Source organism: Electrophorus electricus, chromosome 11, assembly GCF_041902795.1.
Source record: "Electrophorus electricus isolate QZ-2024a chromosome 11, ASM4190279v1, whole genome shotgun sequence".
In the NCBI taxonomy this organism is placed as follows: domain Eukaryota; kingdom Metazoa; phylum Chordata; class Actinopteri; order Gymnotiformes; family Gymnotidae; genus Electrophorus; species Electrophorus electricus.
In genome coordinates, this window is record NC_137507.1 from 13,214,238 (window position 1) to 13,235,041 (window position 20,804).

General features: G+C 37.7%; 3 protein-coding genes across 3 annotated transcripts; all 3 read right to left on the minus strand.

The window, feature by feature from the left end:
• Positions 1-2,888: 2,888 nt before the first annotated feature.
• Positions 2,889-4,890, minus strand: ifng1 (interferon gamma 1). The gene is made up of 4 exons (XM_027002210.3): positions 4,629-4,890; positions 4,045-4,125; positions 3,649-3,849; positions 2,889-3,257 (listed from the first exon to the last, which is right to left on the minus strand). The coding sequence occupies exons 1-4, from the start codon at positions 4,746-4,748 to the stop codon at positions 3,129-3,131; spliced, it is 531 nt and encodes a 176-aa protein (XP_026858011.1). The 5' UTR covers positions 4,749-4,890; the 3' UTR covers positions 2,889-3,128.
• Positions 4,891-8,193: 3,303 nt separating this feature from the next.
• On the minus strand, positions 8,194-9,665 carry ifng1r (interferon gamma related). The gene is made up of 4 exons (XM_027002211.3): positions 9,536-9,665; positions 8,986-9,048; positions 8,680-8,880; positions 8,194-8,548 (listed from the first exon to the last, which is right to left on the minus strand). The coding sequence occupies exons 1-4, from the start codon at positions 9,650-9,652 to the stop codon at positions 8,456-8,458; spliced, it is 474 nt and encodes a 157-aa protein (XP_026858012.2). The 5' UTR covers positions 9,653-9,665; the 3' UTR covers positions 8,194-8,455.
• An 8,614-nt stretch (positions 9,666-18,279) lies between these two features.
• il26 (interleukin 26) lies at positions 18,280-20,633 on the minus strand. The gene is made up of 5 exons (XM_081723953.1): positions 20,420-20,633; positions 20,283-20,330; positions 19,901-20,041; positions 19,382-19,456; positions 18,280-19,084 (listed from the first exon to the last, which is right to left on the minus strand). The coding sequence occupies exons 1-5, from the start codon at positions 20,585-20,587 to the stop codon at positions 18,980-18,982; spliced, it is 537 nt and encodes a 178-aa protein (XP_081580079.1). The 5' UTR covers positions 20,588-20,633; the 3' UTR covers positions 18,280-18,979.
• Between the last annotated feature and the right edge of the window lie 171 nt (positions 20,634-20,804).

Consider the following 20,804-nt stretch of genomic DNA (forward strand, 5'->3'; position numbering starts at 1 on the left):
AATGCTTTTCACAAGTTAAATAGAATCCCAGAGGCCCATTCAAGTGCATGTACGTCTTACAAAGCTTGGAAGAAGGTTATCAAGGTGAGAGGGTGTTCCAAATTCCAAAGTTATGGCAGAATGCTGTACTACAAGGAGAAGAGACTATTTACCATATCCTGCCTGATGCGCAGGGTGAGTCTCTGTAAAAAGTAGGTCAAAATCTGGCGGTTGTGAAACACGCTTGGTTCTTTGCACTATTTTTGCACTGTCATTTATTGCCACAGCTAAAAACAAGGACAAAAAAACTGTATGCTGTACTGCGTTGGTCACACCCTCAACCTGGGTCTGACTGCCTGACTTGCTCAGTGGTTAAGAGAAGGCCTGTTCCTCTGTGCGGGTGTAGTAGAGGAAAGGCTACACTATTGTCCTCACTCCTTTGTTTCCTCTCCATCCCCCTTTTCTCTTATCTTTCAGTTCATGCTGATGGGGCGCCTCCTGATGACATCAGCTCCAATTATTCTTTTACTTGACCTTTTCTGTTCATTTGCTACCTGTCGAGGTCTCCATTCTAACAGTAGCATTCCAACAAAATCTACCTAAATGTAAATCTAAATCTACAAAATGTTTTGGTCTATTCTGTTCCGTTCTGGTCTATTCTCTACCCATAGACCAGAACAGTCTAAGCATTAAATAGTGTATATATGTGCCATCAAAGTGCTTAATCCACTGGACAGCCCTGCCTCCAATGATCACATGCGTATATAATGTGACATATGCCAAATGTTAATAAAACGCATACTTTTATATTGCATTTTTTGTATTTTATGACGTAAAATGCATTTTAAGTTTCTTCCGGTGAATGTTTGTTGACAGTACCGTGACCTACTTTTGACGTTGTTCTATAATTAGAAACTAGGACGTCCTACCAAAAATCCCATAAGTGGGATTCACATTGCAGGTCTGCAATGTGCCCATCACAATATCGATGAATCGTTTACTTTTATCTTGTTGCAAATTCTGTATTGAAACATATGTATTGACATCTCTGCTGCTATTATGCCTTTAGGATGCACAAAATCCCCAATGGACCAAATACATGGCAAGCATCATGTTGCCATCCAGGTAGATTTTGTTTGCAAAGATAGGTGAAGCATGGGAAGGCATGTAGAATTGAGCTGCTAGTCAAAATTCAGCCTAACTGGAGATGAGTTTTCAACTAAGTCAGGCAACATGCAATGGGCCTATCTTTGTTAGGTTTAACTATGAATTCCCTTTAAATCCATTTGATTTTAATTATACTCTGATGCTCCTAAAGGTCTGGAATGGACTGTGAAGTCAGCAGACCCACTTGGTACAGAATCAAATGCGAGTATTGGAGATGAGATAAAGGATACTGTACAATCAAAGAAAATGAAAGCCTAAGCAAAATATTTGCCTACATCTTTAAGGTTTACTACAAGTCTGACTGATTTGTCTAATTTCTACTAGTAGACAAAATCTCCTGTTTTGTGCATTGGCTTACTTGCTGGACGAGTTCATTTATATGGGCACACAAAAGAATTATGTAAAATATTACTAAAGGCAGAGTATCTACGCCCTCCTCTCTAGTCAGCCCTTTCCAAACAATAGACATGTAGGAGAGTAAATTACATAAATAATAATTGTTTAGTACTTGACTTAACAAGGCCCAGAGATGTAATGCTTCTGTTCCAGCTAAGAATTGCCACCTTAGTGAACTACTAAATGCTGAATGTCTGCTTGCAAGGATCACTGGCTCTGTTTGTTCAACATATCTTATTTTCGATGTAAAGCTTACTGTTGCTTTTTCAGTGCAAGGTGCACTGCAAGGTGCATGGTGAGGTATTAACCTGCCTGTACAATCCCTTAATGTTTAGGGGTTTCCATTTTGTTGTATCAGCTCAACAGTTTCTCTATCATGTACCTGTTCACTTGTAACATTAGAGGAGGGGGTTTCCAGAGATTTACCTTTTAACTTGTTTCCTTTAAATGCAGGTTTGCACAACAACACTGTATCTTCAGTTTCATTTAACGTTATTTTTCAGGCTATTTGGGCTATTCTGCAATGTCTTGCCAATGTCCATGGAGCTGAAGTGAGTGGCATTTCACCTTATGTGATTCATGAACTAGTTCCTGTAGGGTATGGATGTCCAAGTCCATCCCCGCTGAGTCCAGTTCCTGCTCTAGCACAAAACATATTTAAAACCCTATCATTTGCTCTTCTGATCATTCTGAAAAGATGATCACCTTCAACTGTTAGCTGTCTAGAGCGCTGAACTCATTTAGTGCAATTTCATTATAAAACCTAATTAAAGTTTGACTTAGATTTTGTGGTCTAATGTATAACAAAATGAAGAAAAATGTAAGATGTCTCTGCAGTACTCTATACTACCTCGGTCAATCTGTGTCACCATCTGTCACTTGGGACAAATACATTTGATGTGTGAGTCTTTTGAAATTACAGTATCGTTACTGTTGAATTTCTTTATACAGGTTTCTTGTTATTCAAAATGAATGTATTTTTGAAGCTTCCTTCCCAATGTAGCCTGGCCTCTTTGGTACTGCATGCGAATGTGATGACATCACCTGTAAATTGAGCTTTGACATGACATCAGGCAGCAAGGTTTTGGGTTTATTTTGTAACCTTATTATTTTAGTTTGCAGGAAACAGTCGATCAAGTCCTTATCTCTGAATTAAACAATTCTGCTCTTTTCAAACTGTTACTTAAAACTATGTTTTTCTTTATATTTCTTTGGATATTGTAAAAAGATAACAAAACTGTTGGTGCTTGTTCAGGACTCTTTACCTTCTGTACCTTCGAACAGATGAATGTATAATCTCAAGAATAGATTATAATGCATAATTATATAACAGACTTCAGAGGTGAAACTGTTCTCAGTTTATTCAGTCATAGACCTTACAAAACTTGCCTTAGCAAGTAAATAACTCAGTAATCCAAATAATACAACAGGGACAATTTCTTTCTCAGAAGAAATAGCAAATTTCTACCTTAACACAAATGAATAATTTAAAAAATGTAATAAATTATGTGGTTTTGAAATACAATATATAAAAAGCACTATGTTAGAATAAATATAGCTGCATTAGTCTTGAGAACACTGCTCTTCTATGGTCGTAGCCTTCTGGAGCCTTTGGCTTGGCGTCGTCTCCTGTGGTTCTGTGCCAGGTTTGCTGCTTCATTGTAGACTCTCTCCACCTCAAACAAGGCTTTACGCTGCACCAGTGGGTCACTTTCCTGCAAAGATACAGTAGGTTAGAACATGGTTATTATCAATATAGTGGCATTGTAACACTATGAGATTAAAGACTGACATCATTTTAATGGCTTAAAGGTTTGGTTTTGCTAAGCGTATGTCATAGAGATAGAAGGATTATATCAAAGTTAACACTAATTATCCAGGCAGTCAGTTGATATGACACAGTCTTCTGGCTAATGTCATTTTCCTTTTCTTTTCAGTGCCGGAAGATTCGAGGTTTCTTTCCAAAACCCATGCCTTTAAGTAGTGGAAGTATTACTTATCCATAGAATTCTAAGAATTCTTATAATCTTTTCACATATGTATGAAATGTATCAGTTTAGCAGTATTAATTGAAAAATCACTAAGGTCTTTCTTCACTCAAATTACCTTAAGAGCTAGCACCTCAATGGCGTATTTATTGAGGTCATTTTTGTCAGGGAAGTAGTGTTCTTTCATCTTGTTCAGATTATCTTTTACATTATTCAGTTGGTTTTGGACAGATACATCCTGCGCCTCATTTTTCATCTGGGTGAAAATTCTGTTATATGCATCCAGGATGATTCTCATCAGGAGTTTCTGTTCACTCTTCTGCAGACAAGAGCAAGACAATTCAGGTTTAGCAAAGGCAGAGTCTATGACAGAGTCTATCACATGCTATGTGTATAGTTTTGTGCCAATGGCAGGGGCAGGTCAAAATAACGCGTATCCTAGACATGCATGATAAAATGAATACTATAGACCCTGTCCTATATCATATAAGATATATTTAATTACAATGATTACCTCAGTGTTTTTTGTCAAGTGTTCCAGCTTTTTCAAAAAGATGGGATGTCCGTCATACAAAGAGTCATCCTCTTTGGTCTTCTAAAAAGGATAGAAACATGTACAGATCAGCAAAGTCCCAACAGTTCAGGTTTATTCTGAATATCTCAGAGAGTTCCAAGGCCATGAGTATTTACAAATCCAGATTTTTGCCTCCAAGCTTGTATTAGTTTAGTCATCAAGTTGCAAGATTCTTTTGAGATCTTGCATCATGGATTATGCTATTGAATGTTTTGTGGCATAAGCTCATCACTGCTACACTGTAAACAAGCACCAGTGTTGGTGGCTTGGTTGGAAACTAATGTGCTTAAAATGAAGCACTACCCACATAGCCAGCATGGAGGTTTCACTGACATTATAGGTGATAGGTGATTCTTCTTCCTGCATTATTTTAAGGTCTGCATTTTTATATACCTCTATGATCTCCAGAGTACTTAGCAAACTTTTAGTAAACTTTATAATCAGTAGACTGGCAAACCATAGCTGATGAATTGCATTTCTTACTTCTATTAGCATATGTTGTTAATGAGACTTATATTACTTACATAATGGTCATTCAGCTTGTCAATACATTTCTTGGTGTTCTCAGGTAGGAAGGCCTCAGAGTTTGCCATCCATTCAAAAGTTAGGAAACATATTCCCAAGAACAGAATCCTCATTTTCATCTTAAACAAGTTTCAGCCAATTAGCAAATTCTGACAGATAATCCGAGGTGTCGAGCACAAAGTTGTGTTTTCTCTTCACCTATCGATCCTTTTTGACTCTTAGCCCACTGCTGTCTCTCTCTGCCTCTGCAAAAGGCTGAATGCTTGTATCCGTGTGAATGAGAATGGTATTTATAGTTTTCTCTGTAGTGAGAGAGTGAGCGCAGAGATGGGCTAAAGTGTGAAAATTGTGGCTTGGTGACACTCTTGAGTTTCCTATAAATCATAATGCTGTGGCCCGGCATCGCATAGTTTATCACACCACTTTTTTGGAATGTCTAGGATGACATGGGGAGGAGCTGTTGGTGGTTTTGTGGTGTGGGGATCTTTTGATGATGCAAAAGCATTGGTACTTGTGAGCCCCTCCAATAGGTCTCAAGCTTTCTTCTAACAATGGACACTTTACTAGAAATAAGCTTAGTTGAAATTAATGGTTCTGATAAAATGTATTTATGTTTTCCATGACATAACTCCCACCCACCCCTGTCACTGACTACAGCCACACAAATCAAGTTGCCCATATGGATCTTTTGGATCCATGGAGTTCATAATTTTCTGATGTTGGAAAATTCTAAAAAAGATAACTCTCTCAAAAAGTCTTATTTTTTATCATGCACATTGGTTAATGTGCTTTAAATGACTTTTTGTGTCAACCTGTCTTTACATCAGCAGTATTTGTGTGATGTGAATCACACTTGATCCATTATGTCTCCCAACTCAGAGAATGTGCACAAGAGTCTCTGCATCAGTGAGTTATTAAAATTGTTCTTTGCATTAAAAATATGGTGGTGATGTCAGTATAATATTAATCAGGCACATTTATGTTGATCAGTAGATTTTTTTTTCCAAATTCAATATTCACCCAAAGATGTCAACTAAGAGCTGTGAACATCAAAAGCCAATTCACTTTGATATGTCATACCCCAACCGGTACCCGTCCAACCTTCACAGATCACACACACCAATCACAGTGCCAATTCACTTCCCAATCCCAATCATCAGTTTAATTAAATAATCTACTTCACTTTTCCCTCGTTTATCACCCCTCCATTTAATCCCCGCAGGATCCTGAGTGCAGCAGTATTGATGGTCCCTAGCTTTCCTGGTCAGATCTGCTCATGTTGTGTGTGCTAGACTGTGCCTTTGCTTTGTAATCTTTTTGTCTGGGAATAAAGATGCTTTGACTTTGTCAAATGTATTTGCAACAATTGAAATTAAGTTATGTTACTGCATTGTCTCAACAATCAAAACAAGAGAATCCCAAGAAATAACCAAAGACATAATAAGGTTTTATATTCGAATACCTACACCTACAACCTCGTAATCCCTTCTGCAACTCCTTAAAGAGAGCAAGTTAGAGAGGCATTGGCTTTATAAAATATTGCTTAAAATTGGAATGCATTTTAGTGTTACTCAGTAAAGGATGTTCTGAGGTTTTAGCACCACATTAGTGATGCTTCTGCAGAGTAACTGAAAGAGAGAGAATCACGGTAGTCAGACATTACCATTATGAAGGGTACAACATCTGAAGGTTCTATAATACCATAGATAATCCTAAACTGGTGCTATAGTTTCGGAATAATGTGGTGCACTTTAAAATTACAGCTGAATCAAGTTGAGCGATTGTGATTTGGCACATACAAAATCGAAAAAAACCCTTGACTCAGGGTGTCATTCCCACTTCGTCATATCTCTCCAGGATAACGGAGAAACATGTTCAGTTCATGAGCTTGGCTGGAAATTGTATCTGCCCCTGACCTGATTCTGAAACTACCATAGGAATTGAGAAGTCAGAGCTTTTCCGCGTCACCTTCAACTTTGGAGCTTCTTCGGTGTGGCTGGTTTTCCGCAGGCGTGGCAGATACTGAAATGCAAAGGTTAGAGTTGTGATGGGGTTGGTAAGCGCTATGTCACCCCAAGCCCCATGACGCTGTACACAGGCTACATAGAAACTGAAAGGAACTGTTTTCTCAGTTCTTAGACTTTTAGACATTGGCTTCAAAAATGTGATATGTTGCTCAGACAAGAGGCCATTTTTGTGGTTATACCAATTGAGACTCTGAGTCTCAAAAAAAAAAAGCTTCAGATTTCATTTTACTTTGAGTCTTGAGTCATTAAGAAAAGGTGATAATTTTCCTAGCATTTCCCAACCTAGCATTGCAGTAGCCATGGAATAAACAGGGAAGAGACTTGGAGACAATGTTCACTCCAGATTTGTCTCAGACTCAAGATCAAGACTAGAGACTTGACTCAAACTCAAATTCTTCTACACACTGCCTAATTATAACACATGAAGCAAGGGAATTATATCACTTAGATGGATTACCCTTTGTCTGTTTCAGTGACATCCTATGAAGTAGAACACAGTTGCTTTTATGCCTTTTCTCTGAAGTAGGAAAAATTATTGCTTAAAATAATCTCCCATAAATCCTTAAATTTGACAGATTGAGATGACACAAATGTTTCACTTCTTTGCAGTTTTCACTGCACACTTCACTACAATGGTTCAGTCATTTTAGTTTTAAAAAGTCATGATAAATCTCCTTCTTCAATAGTTACCTATCTTCCTGTATTTCATATTTACTCATATTACTCACTAGACATTAATATTATGTTTGATCTTTGTAGGTACTAGCACTCTTTTGTTAAATTGAATGTTTTCATATTAAACAAGAACATTGAAGCACACCCAAGAATAGCATTTTTTCTAAATTAGAGGTGCCCTTCTCTGGCCCTCGAGATCTCCCTGGGGAGTAGTGTTAATCCAATCTTGCTGTAGTCCTAAACACTTGAACAGGATATTCAAACCTATAGTAGGATCTGAATATTAGAGTCAGGTGTGATGGAACTAAACTCTTATTCATTATTTCTCTGTCACTCCATGTTGAGTTAAAAGTTCTTGCAAGTACTACTAAGACGATGCACCTCTTGAACGTGCTTCAAAGATGATGAGCTACTCTCATTTTCTATCACAGTAGGACAACATATAGCAGACAAGTGTTCATCTGGCAGTGGTAGCTCAGTGGTTAAGGTGCTTGACTTGTAGTTGTGAAGTTGCCAGTTCAAGTTGCTACTATCAGGCCCCTGACCAAGGCCCTCAATTGCTCAAGTTATGTTCAGTCATAATTGTAAGTTGGTTTGTATAGAAGTGCCAGTTAAAGGCCATCAATGAAAATCTGTACCCATGACCAAATCTTAAATGGTGAAATTTAATGAAAGTGTAGTGGTCATATACACCTGTCTGTATCCAGGAATATTAAATGACTTCATTTTACTGGATATCCTTGATCTTATTTTATTATGTTGAAGTGATGCTGGTTTTATACAGAATGCACAAAGAGATTGTTTCTTGAACAAAATCAGATTACAAAATTAGTGGTTTGTTGCACATGTCCAGATTTCTTTCACTTTTATTTTAGACACACATAAACGAAATACATCACACTGTAAAGTGAATTGCACTACATAATAAGTTATATTTCAGATTATCTTTGCACCATGATATATTACAGTACATTTTTAATTAAAATAAATATGTTAAATTACAGCAATTAAGTTAAGTTTGATAAATAAGATAACAATAAGGCACTAGACTACTTAAATGACTTGAAACTGATTTAGACTTCTGTTTCACTGATGCCGTCTGTACTCAAACCCTTGGAATGTGTCTAAACCTTTTTGACTTGTCCAGCTGTAGAAGCTACCTCATACACGGAGCGAAAGTTATTCAGCGCTCCCCCCTGAATCGTGCTGTTGTTCACCTTAATAAGAACAAAAAATTTAATTATTACAATTGCTAAAGATATAGCATAAAGTTTGGTATTATAGCAATTCCTGTAAAGTAAAACTGGACCAATGTAGGTAGTAAAAACCAGGTAGATTTTTTTCTTACCTCTAAGGACTCAATCTCTTTAAGTTGCTGCCACACTGCCTGTTCTTTGGTGTATTTGTTTGCCTTCAGGAGTGCCACACTTTTCTTGAGCTCCTCCAAGACAGCCTTTTTTTCTTTGGACTTGTTCATCATGTCCGAAAAGATGTCCATGTAAACATTCAACATGCTTAGGAGCACCAGCTTCTCACAAGTACAAGTGTTCTGATGAGACAAAGAAACGCAATTAAAGTGATACATGATTACTTCAGGGTTGTTGCTCTGTGAGCCTTCTCATGCTTGTTCTGTAAGCATGGTTGTCAAACTTACATCAGCTTTGCCCAAATAAGGACTGAAAACTGCCTTTCCCACCCACTCTGGGCCTGTTAATTTCTGTGGAAAGAAGGGAAAGATGAGAACAGTTGCATACATTTTTCACATATTTACCTCCTGTTCTACATTTGAGTACAAGATAAAGCATCTTATACTAAAATGAAATCACATAATTATTGCTGGTCTTGTTCTTCCCTGTTGAAAATAACAAAGTTTTACCTGTTTGAACAGTTTCAGAATTCACCTAAACATATATATATTTTTTGGAATTTAGACTCTGTTTTGGATCGATAAATAACACTATGCAACTTGAATGCATACGACATCAAAACCTAAGGAATTAGTGCATGCTGAATATTGGATTCTGGGTTCCTTTCACTGTCTTCACAGGTGATGGCTGCAAGTGCAAGCTTGTGATCTAACAAAGCTACTTATTTTTGAATTGGTCCATAAAGCAGAAGTGAAGGAGGTTGTCTCCCTCATAATGCAGAACAGAGGGAGCATGACAGCAGTTCAGCAGAAATCCTTTTCAAAAGAATACACTTACATAATGCTTTAGCAGAGTTTTAACTTCATTTTCAATATGAAGCGAGCGTCCCATGGTCCCCGTCAGTGATGCAATGATAAGTCCGCACATTATCACGAGATTGAACAAAGAATCCATTGTCAATGCTCTCCCTTCTTCACAGTAGACACACAATGTTCTGTTACCTAAGAACAAGGAGACTGTGTGCAATTGAATGATTTTCACAAGAAGGGGTTAGGGGGTTTATATAGATAGAGTGCAGCTTAAGAAGGCGGTAAGGGATGCACTTGGGGTTTTGGGGTTTCTGTGGCCTGCTCGTCTATGAAGGTTTCTTTTAAATCAGAGGTGTGTTGCTCCAAACAACCCCAAGCATGGCTTATTTCCTCAAAAGGATTCATAGAAAGAAAGATAAACAGGCATATGGCATATTTGAGTGTAGTACTGAATGCAGTTCATATTTGAGTGTAGTACTGAATGCAGTTCATATTTGAGTGTAGTACTGAATGCAGTTCATATTTGAGTGTAGTACTGAATGCAATTGACCTGCCACTGTGTGGTCTCAGAACTGTGGAAACATTTCTGAGCTTTCTGAGAAAAGCTGATGACAAAAAGTTGTGGAGCAACAGTTAGGTCAACGTTTTTTTCTTTAAAAAAAAAAAAACACAAACTTGGCGTTATCGTTATAGGCATCAATTTCCTGCCCATGTTTTATACATATAAAACGCATTGTATAATAAGCTGGAAGAGCATGTGTGGCAAAACCTAAGTACAATAATGCATATTGATATTGCATATAATGCATTCTGTTATATAAAACATGATCCCAATTTACCTAGAAATTGTTCCATTTTAAAAATGAGTCTCTCTGCATTACCAAGCAAATTGAACTGAAACAGCTGTCATCTCTCTTCTCATACATTTCTATCTAAAGATCAGATAACTGTGGGACAAGTCATGACTGAAGCTCGACTCAGAATCGTGAGAGATTGTGGTGCTGGTGAAGGGGTGGTGTGGTGGTAAAATAACAGTTGATTTCTACACATTTGGTTGGGAACTCTGCCTTGTACGTTGCTTTGCAGTTGGTCTTGCAGTCTTCAAAACACTGCATATTTATGATATACATCATTTCTAGGTTCTAAAAGGTATGGGGTAAAATTTAAAGAGTAGACAAAGGGAACTACTGAAGGATTTTAATGTGGCTAGCGCAGACTTTGGTATTGCAAGTCTTAGAGGTTTGATAGCAAAAGGCAGTTCTCTTGTGGCAGCATCCTCTGCTCTAGAGGTAAGAACACATTTTTGCACTGTATACTGACAATGCCAAATTTAGATGTATAGGAAAACTGGGTAAAAGGATAAGGTCACTATTTTCCAAATGGATGTTTCCCATAATTTACTATTTCCTGTATCCAAACCTTGCCTGTATCTTTAGGATGGGTGAATCAATAGATTCTTATTCTCTGAGGAAAGTCTTCACAGTGCATGGATCACAATTAAACTGTGACATCCTGGAGACAAGCGAGGTAGGGAGCGACCATTTAATGAACCATTCACAAAAACAAAAAACAAATGGCCAAAGACTAAGAGTGCAACAGTATAAGTCTTTGGAAGCATAAACTTCTGAATCTAGAGAACAGCAATAGACTGGTTGGTAGGCACATCAGGAAGTGGGACCTGTGAATTTAAATCGGGACATGCAAACAAGAGAGGAAGGGAATTAACTAATAAACAGGTGACCTGGTAAGTGATCGACGTGTGATTGGTGGATGCCAATGTGAGCTGGTCTGGCTGAGTACCAAATGGGACATGACATAAACACAGTGCATTGGGGGAGTATTTGACGTGAGATGTGTTGGTATTGGTGGGTCTCCTGGCTTGTGTACTGGGCCCATAAGTTGAAATTCCTAGATTAAGACAACCAGCAAGCAATGATGTAAACATACCCATTATCAATGTTAGTTTGGTATGTGTATAGACAATGCTTTGATCTGGTACTATTTGAACTATTTTAATGTTTTTCTAAGTATTGATAACCATGGTTTTTTTGGATTAGTGTTCAGTTCCATCATGGAACACATACTGGAAAGTGTTACAGAACTCTCAAGGAAAAGATTTTGCTGACTTATACTTTCTCCTAGAATGCAATTTTAGCTATTAAAAACACACTTTTTATACTTCAGCTGTTCATATAGCATCTACCCAGCATTCAAATGTGCCACTTGTTGAGAAGAGTAACCACATTTGTTGAGAAAAGCTAAAAGCAAAAAGTAACCACACTATGTGCAAATGTTTGCACTATGAATTCCCCTCCAAAGTTGTTGCATTAGTAATTTAGTAATTCTTTAGAATATATATTCCTTTACCCTTATATATATATATATATATATATATATATATATATATATATATATATATATATATATATATATATATATATATATAATGTCAGTGATAGTTGGTAAACACAGCAATATATTACAGGATTGCATTACCAACAGTTCTGAGCAAAAACAGCTAAAGGAAATGCACACATGCAAAATACTACACTGAATAGATTATTTTAATTAAGTCAGTTGTAATGCTTTTTGCTGAGCTCAGTATGTGTTATGTGTTCTTGGGCCAGCTGAGTTCACTGCAAATGTAGCTAAAGATTGGCTGTGTGATAGTAAGGCCTAGTTAGTTAGTGTCTGCTCAGAGGATAGACTTAAGGTAATGAATTTCAGAGCAAAGAATACATTAATGGCTACACAGAACCGTTTTTTTTGTTTGTTTGTTTTTTTAAAGGTGTTAGCAATACTTGCAGCATTTCTTTCTGCTGACTATTTTCTATCAAAATAATTTTATTTTAGCAAACTTTTTGGCAAAATTAGCCAGTACTAAAAACAACCCTGAATAATGGGTATTCACCCAGTTCCTAAGCATTTGTGCTTTCTCTAGGCATCTATCCTCTGTAGTGGAAAGAAGGGTGACTCTGCTGTAGTCCTAGGGCTGACTCACTAGTGAGTGACATAAGGGTTTCTTGTCTGGTTGCTCTCACCGCAGAGCAGTGCAGCTAGGAGTTTCCAGCAAACTCGCTGTGGTCGGGCCGGCGAGTGCACACTGCAGCTTTGCAAACGCAGGATACGTCAGGTGGGACGTCTCATTCACGGGTAGTATACTCCTACGAGGAGAAGGGGGGATTTAGAGGACACCTCTGTCAGATTTTCTGATCTATGTTTTAGTGGAACACCATTAGGTCACCAGCTTATGTTGGTGGACAATCCTACTACACTGGTACTGGGACTAGACCTGTGTTTCCATCTTACCATCTCACTACTGTTGATTTTAGGGGTTACGAGGACTTTCATATAATAGACATCTTTATTACTATGATACTGATTTTTTTCTTGTTTTATATGTGACGTTCAGTTGTTTTAGACTAACATTCTCTGAATATTCAAACAAGATATGTATATATATAAAATATATACATACATACATACATACATATATATATATACATACACACACACACACACACACACACACACAGATTTTTCATGAACTTTAACACCTTTTAAAAAGCCAAAGGAGAAAATTTCTGCTACAGTCTACATGTGTTCTCTTCCTTTACTAACCCCTGACACTGGCAATGACTTCGTTTATATCTATCTTTAAATTTAAGCCTATGTACCATCCTGAAGGATAATTAATTATTTCTGACAAGAAAACAAAACTAAACTGTTCTGTGAGTTGCTCTGGATTAGAGCATCTACCAATTTTTATTTTTTTTTAATGATCATTTATTTGCATGCATACTTATTTTGAAAGCAATGTAATAAATATGTATATATATATATATATATATATATATATATATATATATATATATATATATATATATATATATATATATATATATATATATATATATGTGTGTGTGTGTGTGTGTGTGTGTGTGTGTGTGTGTGTGTGTGTGTGTGTGTGAGAGTGTGCACATGCACTTGCTTGCACCCTTTTACTGCACCAGAACTGAGATGATTATGGGCTCTGTGGGTGGCCAAACAGACATTTGTGGTTTGTGCTTCAGTGTTCGGTGACTTTTAGGAACTTCTGCATTACCACGAAGAAGTCACAGTAATTCTAATTCACAAGAATATTTTTTTTATATTTCATGAACCTGTCCTAACCTTAACTTTAACTGTTGTAAACTTTCCATATCAGTTGGCTTGTTGAAAAAAAGTTGCAGTTGAGAGAGACACTTGGCTATGCATTGTGTTTTGCTCTTTATTCTGAATGCTAATCACAATAAACCTCAGTTTACTGTGTGGTTAAGTTCGGTTTTTTTTTCAACTGAAAGCAATGCAGATTTCTTTCCACTAGAGGGGGACAGTCCCCCAAAGAAACATGCAGCACAAATATGTGACAACCTTCGATCCTAGATTTCGTTGCTTATTGAAAAAACAGGAGGGTTATATTAATAAAATCACCTTGACATTGTTACTTCCAGTTTTAATTAACTGCTTTTGATTTTTAAACAGAGGTTACACTGGATGTTACAGAATTTATCATAAATAGACGTGTATGTTGTAGTTTGCTGCTTACTCATAGTCTTACAAATAGTAACGATCATCTACAAGAGTTTAAATACCCCATTCAGTTCTGAAGTACACATGGAACCCAGTCTTTTTTCCTGCTGTTGATAAAAAAAACAACGTGTGACAGTAACTTTTATTTTGTTAACTGTAAGTAGCTTTTTTTTTGTTAACTACCGTAGCTCACCACAGAGGCTAGTTTATGTGAGAATCCCAAAATATGCATAAACTTCATTTAAAGGTACTTCATATATATGATGTAATGTCAATAAATATGTTTAGTGCAAAATGGTTGGTCACTAGTAGTCTGTAGGTGCTTGTTTCTGTGTTTTTTTCCTTATTTTTAAAAGGGGAGTTTTTACTCCACTTGTGCAGACAGCACCCTCTCCCACTCCACAGTAAGGGGGCCTACACACTGTAGTTTCATTTCGTAGTGCTGTTGACAGTGAAACATACACACTTGCATAGCTCTGAGGATAGTTGAGGATGGCTCCAGATTCAAGCCGTCTTACGTAGATAACGCCTGTTGTGCCCTTGAATGGTTCATTTAGCCACCGGATGCTTGAAGGGTGCAACATGTCATCTCTGGCTCCCATTACCCGCAGCCTATAGTGTAGCCAAGGGAATAGGAAACAAGGTTTCTCGGGCCCTACTAAACAGAAACAAAAGAGAAACAAGGAAACAAAAAACTTGACAGAGCATACAATATGAAAGGACTGACATTCAGGTTTGCTGTTGAAAAGCATAAGTTTGCAAGAACAAAAACAGCTGTAGATGCACTCAAAAATGCAACTGGTAGCACTGTAGATAAAGCATATTGCAAACTGAGAAAATTAGTAAGTATGCCAGTTTAATTATACAGCACACATATTTAAGAAGATGACCAGGGGTGGCCTGTATAATCAGCCTAGTGGGGCTAAGCCCTCCCTGTCTTTCAGCAAATAAAGACATCAGAATAATCATATTTTTGTTATTCACATTGTTCATGTTATTTTATTTGCTATGAAGAGATGCCTTGAAGCAGATTGTTTTTAACTTCTGTGGAACTAAGAACAGTATCACAACCTAAATGTCATAAGAACAATATAAATTGGCTAAGATGTGCTGATTGGATCTAGCCCCAAGCTTCAGATGGCCAGTGTGCTTTGACATATTACAGATAGCGGAATTCCCTTTGATCAGATATCCACCAGGGCTCATTTTGTTTAGCCCGTGCTGTCTGGCTTCACCCTTCCGCCTTCTGCAATCAGTACTGTTTGAAGCAGATAGGCTATAAAAAGCAACAAAGTACACCTTTAAGATCTGTAATGGCCAGTGGAGTTCAATTACAAATTTCTAGCTTTACCAGAGTCCTCATGACTTCACTTTCAAGTGATGAGGCAGGGTGTTTATTAACAATATTTCACTATTAACAAGATGCTAGGGAACGTGAACCACATGGTAGCTATGCTTGTATGCAGAAGCTTGTATACATGATAAGCATCAAGAGAGGGCTGCTCTTCCCTGACAAAGAACTGATTTATTCTGCGTGGCAAATTAAGATAACTATCTGCAGATTCTTCAGAATCTGTGGACTGTTATCAATGGAAGGTCTATCACTGTAAGCCCCTGCACTGGGTTACCTTTCATAGGTCATGTCAAATGGAGATGATGAAGGTAAGATCATGGCCTGGTAAGTTTAGCTTGGATCACTTACCATCCACATCATTGAAAACACCAGTATTGGACTTACATCTTGTGGTTACTTTATTGGTATCCCTATTTTATAGCTGCATTTTCTAGGTGTTGAATCACAGACTGCAACCCAGTCCAGGCATGGTTTATGAAGAGCTAGAGTACCCTAGGCACCCACTGCTGATTACAGTAGGCCATCACCCCAGTCCAGGCATGGTTTATGAAGAGCTAGAGTACCCTAGGCACCCACTGCTGATTACAATAGGCCATCACCCCAGTCCAGGCATGGTTTATGAAGAGCTAGAGTACCCTAGGCACCCACTGCTGATTACAGTAGGCCATCACCCCAGTCCAGGCATGGTTTATGAAGAGCTAGAGTATCCTAGGCACCCACTGCTGATTACAGTAGGCCATCACCCCAGTCCAGGCATGGTTTATGAAGAGCTAGAGTACCCTAGGCACCCACTGCTGATTACAATAGGTCATCACCCCAGTCCAGGCATGGTTTATGAAGAGCTAGAGTACCCTAGGCACCCACTGCTGATTACAGTAGGCCATCACCCCAGTCCAGGCATGGTTTATGAAGAGCTAGAGTATCCTAGGCACCCACTGCTGATTACAGTAGGCCATCACCCCAGTCCAGGCATGGTTTATGAAGAGCTAGAGTACCCTAGGCACCCACTGCTGATTACAATAGGCCATCACCCCAGTCCAGGCATGGTTTATGAAGAGCTAGAGTACCCTAGGCAACCACTGCTGATTACAATAGGCCATCACCACATACAAGAGAAATGCAGTCAACATCAGGGAGAGACCCCTATATATCAACTGTGGGTAGCCATGGCATATGGTAGGATCAGTCAGGGCAGTAAGTGCCACCTCAGGTATGCTGGTCAACTTACCTGTGGGTAGCCGTGTATCGCCATCACTTCACATGGTTGATCTGAAACCAGTAGCTCCAGATCCTCTTGAAGATCCCAGCTAATCAGATCCTCCACTCCCACTGGAGGTTGAAGGCAGCCTAGCTTAAGAAGACAATGATCCAGGATTCCAGGAAGTGGAGGCTGGCTTTAATACTCTGTGGACTGGAAAGGGAATGAAAGTGAAGAAAGAAGCTGAGTGCTGGCAAATTAGATTTTAGATCCAGAACTTGTCACCTCCCCCCCACCGTGCTCGGCCAACTAGGCCTTCTCCACACCACCCCAGTCACCCCAGCACCCAAGTCTCAGATGGGCCTTTAGTGGGGAGGGGGTTCTGTCACGTCCTGGTCGGCACCATGTCAGTCCAGCTCCCACACATCCACCATTTACACGCCCTGATCACTTCCTAGATCTCAAGCACCTACTTATTAGTATCATCTTCATCACTTGTCACCTGTTTGTCTTTCCCTATTTAATCCCAAAGGTACCCATCCCCAGCGCTGCACATTAGCCTGCTTACAGACTAATGCTATGCCATGTCTACCAATTGTCTCCTGCCTCCAGATGAGTTTTCCTTTTGTTTTTGCCCTGAGACTTCCTGTCTTTGTTTCTTTGGTTTGTTCTTATAAATCGTGTTCACACCTATGCTCACCCTTTCTCCATGTTTCTCCATGATTTCTTTGATGGCATAGTAACATCATTTTATGTTGTCAGTCTGTATGAGACCCCTATTTTGATAGAGTTGTTATGGCCTGATCTGCCTGTAATGATATATATTGACCATTAGTTCAGTTGAGTGTTTTTGTTTTGAAGAAATTGGATGTCAGGATGGAGCTTACTAGCACAGAGCGACACTGACCTTGCCTGTGGAACTTAATTTCAAGAAGATTTTGTTAATAGTGATTTCTGGAATTTAATCAGCTCAAGTGTTTGACAACCGAAGGAAGGCCACGGATGCTGTATCTGTTGCTACAACACATTTAAAGAAATTTCTGACTGATCTTGCATGTCTTACTGCTGAAAAACATGCCTAAGTTCTATTAAGAAATTTTGACAGCAGAATGACAGCGAATTTAAAAGGTTGACAATGTTCTAAAATACAGGAGTAAATGAAAAACAAAGAAACTCAAATGTAAAGGACGTATTTTAGAACAGCCAAATCCCAGCCATATTTGCTTCTGTTGTGGCCTGCTCAGAAGCAGACTGTTCAAATGTACACTTGACTAGAAACTGTTTTTTAGAGGAATGAGTCAAATTACCTCCTAACTGCTGCACAGGACTAATGAGCAGCTACAGGAAAATAAACATTACAGGAATATAAATATTTGTTTTTCCATCAGTCACTTTGATTAAACCACATGTGCAATGTTGTCTGTGTTATTTGTTTAATAACTACCTGTTGTGATTATGACTTAAATTTACATTTATCTTTTATTTTATTTTATTAAAACTATGCAATGTAATATCTCAGTTAAATATATTCATGTAGTACCTAGAGGTATTCAAAAGTATTCAATAATATCAGTTATACAGTACAGATTTTTAAAATGACATGTCTAACTAATTCAGTCTCCACATTAGACATATTACAAATAAAGTCTAAGAAATAATCATAGCATAATAAATTACATAAGTTAAAAAATACATTATTGTTAAGTTAGAGGCAATAAATATGCATAAAGTAACAAAATCTTTCTAAAAAAAATCAGAAAATGCATGAATCTGATAATAATCAGCAAGAAGCTGATAATAACAGCTGCATTGTATTGGTCCATGCATATACTCAACACAAAGATATTGCATTAAAGGTTGCTAGACTAAGTGAAAACCCACAAGTCATATCAGATTCCAACATAGTCAATGTTCCACGGCAGGTGAGGTTTTCCTTTTCATGCCCTTCAGTGAAGTGATTGATGTGACTAGGATTTATCCATCACAGAAGTAGCCTCTGTTTGTTAGAAAACTTTAGGCCTTGACTGTCCATTGATGATCTTAACTGAGTAATTTACAGTTATCTAGACAACTGAGGATGATTGTTTTATGAATTACCTGACATTTTGTTGTAATTATGTATAGTTCAGTTCACGTATAAATATAGAGTTGCAATTGTTCTATTTCTGAAGATGCTGTTTTAAGTCATAGTTAGAGCTAATGCATTATTATAGTTCAAATGAACTTGTACAACAAATTCTGCACTAGGGTACAGTTTACATATTACAATTATGTGTATGCATGTGAACATTTGTGTGGTGATGTGTGACTGTGAATGAGGATTGTGTTTCCAGTTAATCTGAAAAAGACTACTGGCATTTTTTGTGTGACAGCTTTTTGTCGATGTAGACACTAATCCAGTGCAGTACCGTCTCAAAGTCTCGTAATGCATTCAGGACCTCTTCTGGTTCCATCTACCACAAACAGAAATGCAAGGTTATTGATGCAACAGCTTACCTGACATTTCTATACCCTAAACAATGAATAAAAAGTGAATGAATGTATGTAAATCAGTTATCGCTAATAATTTTCTTTCCACTTCACTTCTTATTTCAGTGGACAAACACAAAAAGTCTATAATGTGCCCCGTATTGATAATATTCATTATAAAACATAATCATTTTAAATCCTGAAACCACAAAATAAGGCTTTCATTATTATTATTTTGACAACATTTGAAATTGTGTGTTAGCGAGAGAGCTGAGATCTACCTTTTGGTAGGCTTGTTCCATTTCCTTGATCTTCTTTCTTGCATGGTTACTGAGTGTTGCTGGACCATTATCTTTCTAATGGGATAGCAAATAAGCCATCATAAACACCACACCCTCTGTGTATGTATGGGAGTTTTATGTTGTACTTTGACAGATATTTATACTGACATAATCCAATGATAAAGCATTAGGTATGCTATACCACTATTCTGGACTGTGGTCTGAGATGTGAATGTAAAACTGAAAAAAGTAGAAAGAACTCTAGAAGCAGAATTGTTCAAATGGGTGCTGAATAGCTTCTGCATTGTAGTATTCACGGGGAGGTGGTCGGATGCCAAAACTCATCACAAAGAACAACAGTCTCGAGAATATTAGCAAAGACGCAAATAGTAGTTATGAGAGTATTAGTAACGAGGAAAAGCTTTTTGATGTGGTCCTCCAGCCTAAGCTTAACTGTGGCATAACTCCATTCACTGATTCTGTCATTGTGGTATGTTTCAGCTGAGAATGGCTACTCACACAGCTTCCAACATTATCTTTAAGTGTGCAGAAAGAATGTATAAATCTCTTGGGGCCCTCTGTGTCACTGGTCCACAGCTTCTTGAATATGTGGTCTTCATAGATTTCCAGGATCTTGTTGATGTCAGCAATATTCAGCTTCTGAATAGTTACATTTGCATCAAATATCCACAAATAAAATTCATTTATTTTATGTGAATTTATGCAAGTAATGTACATTTTTTAACTAGGTGAACATTTATTTAAATAATAAAAAACAGTATAAAATGTAATTGCTTGCTAAATGTAGCATTTATATCCCATTTGTTCCAAAATTTTTTAAATATCTGTAACCCTGAAAATGTTTTTAGTTCATATATTTTAAGTGGTTTGTTGCCCTTACCTTTATGTACAGTTTTGGTAAATATCTTATGTGACGTCTGTTTTCACTCTATAAAATTAAATTAACATTAGTTCTGAGTTATTGAGTGACATTATTTAGGCTATTTAGATTATTATGAAGTGCATTTCTCTACTTACTTGTAAAGATTTGTTGATGCTTTTTAAAGTCCTACTCATGTCCTTTATCATTGGTAAAGAGACATATCTCATAAGGCAATCTACCTGCGCACATTTCGCTTTCTTGTCACCTGGGCAACTGCGCATCAGCGCAGTGAAGACAAGAACTGTTAAAATCCTCAAACGCATTCTGATAGAGCTGTGCCGTGTTAGGTAAACTCGAATATGACACTGAAAAGAGACAGTCAAGCGTTGTGAACGAGTCTTGAACGACTGGCGACATTGCTACCTTTTATAGCCCAGCCTTTTTAGAAATTCCCGGAGAAGTGAACACAACTTACCGCGTGAGGATAGCGATGCATCTTTGATGTGTTTTAATGTGAGGTTACAGTCGTGCGGTTAAATA